At 53.0% G+C, this 5,000-nt stretch overlaps 1 protein-coding gene across 2 annotated transcripts in view; it reads left to right on the plus strand.

Moving 5' to 3' along the window:
• Positions 1 to 846: 846 nt before the first annotated feature.
• The window catches only part of Epha1 (EPH receptor A1), a gene marked incomplete at its 5' end in the record, with an annotated part of 12,770 nt that continues 8,616 nt past the window's right edge, over positions 847 to 5,000 (plus strand). For both annotated transcript variants that reach the window (XM_005405360.2, XM_013504977.1), the window contains 2 exon segments: positions 847 to 914; positions 4,051 to 4,332. In XM_005405360.2, the coding sequence (XP_005405417.2) occupies positions 847 to 914; positions 4,051 to 4,332 (350 nt within the window).

Raw genomic sequence — 5,000 nt, forward strand, 5'->3', positions numbered from 1 at the left:
GCGCCCCGCCGCCGTCCTTCCGCTGCCCGACTGGCCGGGCCGATCTTTGCTCTTTAACCCCAAACGGCTGCTCTCGCGGGTCAGTCACCCATCCCTGCTGGCCAGCAAGTTTTGCACGGGGGTAGGAGGGCCTGACCATTGCCGTGAAGCTGCGCACACCCCACCCAGCCCGGGCCACCGGGGCCCCTACATTCCCAGGCAGCGAGGTTGGAGCCCTCTCTATTTCGAGGTGGGAGCCACCTCCTGCCAGTCTAGGCCAGGCGACAGGACGACCTGCCTTCGAGGGAAAGGGTTAGGACTCGCGATCCAGGGCTTCCTGTGTGTAGGGGATGAGACCTTGCACCTAAAGGCTCCCACGGCATCTGCGTCCCGCACTTCTCAAAATCGGAGCTGGGCCTTGCACCCCGACTTCATACCGCCAACCACAGGCCTTTGACAGTGGAAGTCAGCCTCCGCCACCCTCCTGCCGGAGCTCTCCCTCCAGCCCCCTCTGCAGCGCATTGGGAGCTGGGGTCCCGGTTGCACCTGCCACCTCCCGGGCCTGCGTGGGGAGATTGCTCCCGGGCAGCCGCACTCATTCATGCTTTGGTCCTGACTTTGGTCAAAGCTCCAGCTCCAGAGCCTGCCTCACTCTGCCCAGCTCCCTGGCACGCTTCAGACCCCGTAATCCCTCGAGCTCCACACTCCTCCTTGCTGCCCTCCAGCTCCCCCAAGCCTCCAGATGTCAGAGATGTCAGGGAGAGGACGTGGAAGCCGGGCCTCAGGCCCCAGCCTGAGGAGTGTGGGCTGCACTGGCATGTCCGCCCCCAGAGGTGACAGGCAGGCTCCTTTCCTCCCCTCCCTCAGTCACTCTGATGGACACGAGCAAGGCACAAGGAGAACTGGGCTGGCTGCTGGACCCCCCAGAGGATGGGGTAAGTGCAGGGAGGAAGGGTTGGGGAGGCTCAAGGATGGAGGCCAGTGGGAACTGGGGCGGAGAGGTGGGTGGAGGAGCAAAAAGAGCAGGAAAAACTGGAAGTGTCTCCTCCTGGAGGGGGAGGGGAGGCTGAGTCAGGGCCTCTTAATGGGATTGGGGGGGTTAGACATCACCCCATGGAAAAGGCCCGGACCCCACTCCCTGGTGAATACTCCTGGGGGTGGGGGTGGGGAGAATGCCCCTGCAGAGAGAGAGAGAGAGAGAGAGAGAGAGAGCACGGCCTGTCTTGGGAAGGCACAGAAAGAGCAGAAACATCCTGGGTCTCAGCTCCTTTCATTCCAGTAGAGTTGCATGGGTAGGTTTCAGGGGGCCAGGGAACCCCATAAAAGTGTGCTCTACATCGTATGTGGACATTTTTTGCTGGAGAGGAGAGCCAAGGCTTTCATCAGATTCTTCAGACGTTAAAAGCTGCTCCCCCTGGGGTGTCCAGGCCCTCGCCATGGTGTCCATACCGCCCAGGTAGGCTCTCTGAGCACCAGCCACAACAGCTGTTGGAGGATGAAGAGCCTGCTCCAAGTCCCTTCCCTCCCTGGGTGTCCCTCAGACCTAGTGAGCAGAGGTCAGTTGTGGGTGGGTCCAGAGAGCATATTTGGACACGAAGTCCAGAGAACACCCTTGCTGGCACTCAGCAGAGCTGGCCACAGAGCCACCAGAGCTGCCTCGGTGGACTGACTTGCTGGTCCCAGACCCTGTTCCCTGGGTGCTTCCTTCCTCACCAGCCCTCGGACTTTAGCCCAGCCTCTCTTGGGTCACAGTTACTTGCTTTCCTCCCATCTGGGTCTGAGGGTCCTGGCTTCATTCTCTGATGTCCCAGAGTGGCCTGTAATTAAAGTTAATAGACTAAACCATAATATATCCTCCAGAGGGGGCTGTTTAGAAAAGCTTAGATTAGGCCAGCCCTAATAGGCGCCTCGTCTCATAAAGCACCTCATCACCCCATGACAATGGCTGGAGTTCCATCTGCTGGCTCCCACGGGCCCCTGCCACCCCCACCCGTGTAGCTCTTCCCTAATTGGGCCAGAGAGAAAAGAACCCTTTCTCAATCTTGCTGAGAAAACAGCCTTGTGGTCCGAGGATAAGAAGAAAGTAGCATCCCCTATCCTGCTTGTCCTTTCCACTTCTTCTCAAAACATACACACACACACACACACACACACACACACACACACACTCGGAGTCAAGCTCACCAGGACGCCCCCGGTGTAGCAGCCAGCAGTACCTGAGTGGTGAATGAAGGATTCTTAATGCTGTTCCTGGCTGGCTGGTTCCCCCCATCTGTCGCTGCTGGCACTGGGAGAGGCAGTTGCAGCTGGGAACATCTGCTTCTCTAGCTCCAGCTGCAGCCTTGGCAGTTTGGCTGCCGAGCTCCAGATTGACCACCCACTCACCACCCTGTCCACCTGCCCCTGCGTATGCCTTCTTCCACCCAGCCCAGCTTCCTCGCAGGTGCAGACTCCAGGTGCTTTGCATGACAGCTTCACTGCCCCTTGCCCCATCTTTGAACTTGCAAGCATAATGCAGAACTATGTGCCTCACAGAAGCTTATATTTCTGCACCACCCCACTACCAAAACTTTTCATGAATGGCGCTTTTTCTTGCCTTTCCTCCAAGCTGAGAGTAGGCAGGGGAGTTGGAGCACTATAGTGGAGTAAAAGCCCTGGAAAAGTGCACTGTCTGTCTTGCCTTTCCTCCAAGCTGAGAGTAGGCAGGGGAGTTGGAGCACTATAGTGGAGTAAAAGCCCTGGAAAAGTGCACTGTCTGTCTTGCCTTTCCTCCAAGCTGAGAGTAGGCAGGGGAGTTGGAGCACTATAGTGGAGTAAAAGCCCTGGAAAAGTGCACTGTCTATTTTAGGGCTGCAGGCTCTATCAGGTTATGGGGCGGCCTCCAAAATATTAATGGGATATTTTGTAAAATTCGACAGCTGTTTTCTTAAATTCATCTCCCCCCCCCAAAAAAAAAAACTTCAGGAATGAGAATTTTTTTTTAAGAATAAATAGTAGACATGTCCTACCAGCAGATATCAGAACATCAACAATAGTTAAAATATGTGGTGTTAACAAGAATCCTCAGGCCCATGGAACAGAACAGAGTCCAAAAACATCCCCACATACGTGATGTTTGAACGTAGCTGACACTGGAATTGCAAATCAATGTGGAAAGTGTTGTAGGGAAAGACATTATTTGTTAAAATATAAAGTAGCCTACAAAATAACGCTGGTGTGATCTCGTTTATGGTAGAAACACAGCACAGAAGCTCTTAGACACTTCTGGGGAGGCATTGGAAGTGATCGGCAGAGTGTTACTCTGCGTGGTTAAGAATGGCTGCCTTGGGAATAGAGCGGAAGGATGGTGGCACTTTACCTTTTTATTCTGTGTATGTCTTTAGTTCCTCACTGTATCACTAATGCAGAGAGGCGTGATGATTAAGAGCATAAACTCTGGGGCCTGAAACACCTGGCTTCACGGTTCTGCTCTTCACACCTGAGCAGGTCACTCAGCCGCTGGGCAGGTGGCTCCACCTCACTTCCTCAGGGAAAGAGCCTGGAGTAGGGACTGGCCTGTGGTAACTGCTATATTAGCACGCGCCATTTTTACTAGATTTTAAAATTCTTTTAATGTAAAAGAAGTTAAGGAGGACAGACCCGATAGCGCCTGGGAGTCTGGCCAACTCTTGTAATTGATTTTGCTAATGGCTATAGGTGGAAGGAATATTGGAGAGCATGAGAGGACCCTGTAGCAGAGTTCTGTGCTTGATCTTGCCCTCCAAAGTAAGGCTCCTCCTCTCTGCACAAAGAGACAGAAGAGTTTTGTGAATGAGCTTTGCCTTGGGGGTGCCTGACACTTCTGCTGATGAATGGATATAAACCGGCACTCGTACTCTTAGAGCTGGAGCTGGGGTAGATGAACTGCACGGACAGGGGCTAACTAGGTTAAGGGGCTGTTTTTCTACCCAGCCTATTGCCAACTAAATCTGCAACCTTAAACACTTAACCTACTATCCTGGGGCTGAAGGGTCAAGTTGGGCAGGTCCTCTTTATCAGCTCTGGTCCCTGATTCTGATTATCTCCCCGCAGTGGAGCGAGGTGCAACAGATGCTGAACGAGACACCCCTGTACATGTACCAGGACTGCCCACTGCAGGAAAATGGAGACACAGACCACTGGCTTCGCTCCAACTGGATCTACCGAGGGGAGGAGCCCACACGCATCCACGTAGAGCTGCAGTTCACTGTGCGAGACTGCAAGAGTTTCCCTGGGGGAGCCAGGCCTCTGGGCTGCAAGGAGACGTTCAACCTTCTGTACATGGAGAGCGACCAGGATGTGGGCATCCAGCTGCGACGACCCTTGTTCCAAAAGGTGCTGCTGCCACTCTGTGTCATCGTAGTCCTGACACTGATTCCTGCCTGGCTCCTTACCATGACCCTGCTCAGCTAAGAAAATAAAAAAGGTGGCAGAAACGAGAAGGACGTGCAGGTGCAGAAGAATGGAAAGACACTTGGAGCAGAAACCGGAAAGGCTGGATTTGAGTGCCTCTCTGTTGTACCTGCTAAGGGCTCCAAGCTTTGTTCTCCTCATCAAAAAATAGTGATAATGGGACTAGCCTTGTCTGTCCCAAAGGCCTTTACTGGCATGCACTGAGCTGACCAGGTCCCATGGTAGAGGAAGGAAGTGTAGCACAGATGTACTTAGACTTCTTCTGTCGGCCACCTTGACCCGGTATTCATTTACAACACACCCCACGAGTTTTGCAGCGAGAGTTTTATAGTAGGGCAATTCCCTGCCGGCAGCCTCTGATATCATTCCTTTCTTTCTTACTCAGAAAACATAGAGAAATGCAAAACAGCAAGGAGCATATGATGATGGAATGTGCTCTCACTTACCTCCAAAGAGCAAAAGTTGTAAAGTTTATTATTAGTAATAAATTAATTATGACACACTCTATAACTGATCACCTCATTGCGGCAGGGTTAGGAACACCTCCCAATAGTGGAAATTTTATGGATTATAAAGTCCCACTTCCTGGA

The sequence above is a fragment of the Chinchilla lanigera genome, unplaced genomic scaffold (assembly GCF_000276665.1).
Source record: "Chinchilla lanigera isolate Chin_1 unplaced genomic scaffold, ChiLan1.0 scaffold00093, whole genome shotgun sequence".
Lineage (NCBI taxonomy): Eukaryota > Metazoa > Chordata > Mammalia > Rodentia > Chinchillidae > Chinchilla > Chinchilla lanigera.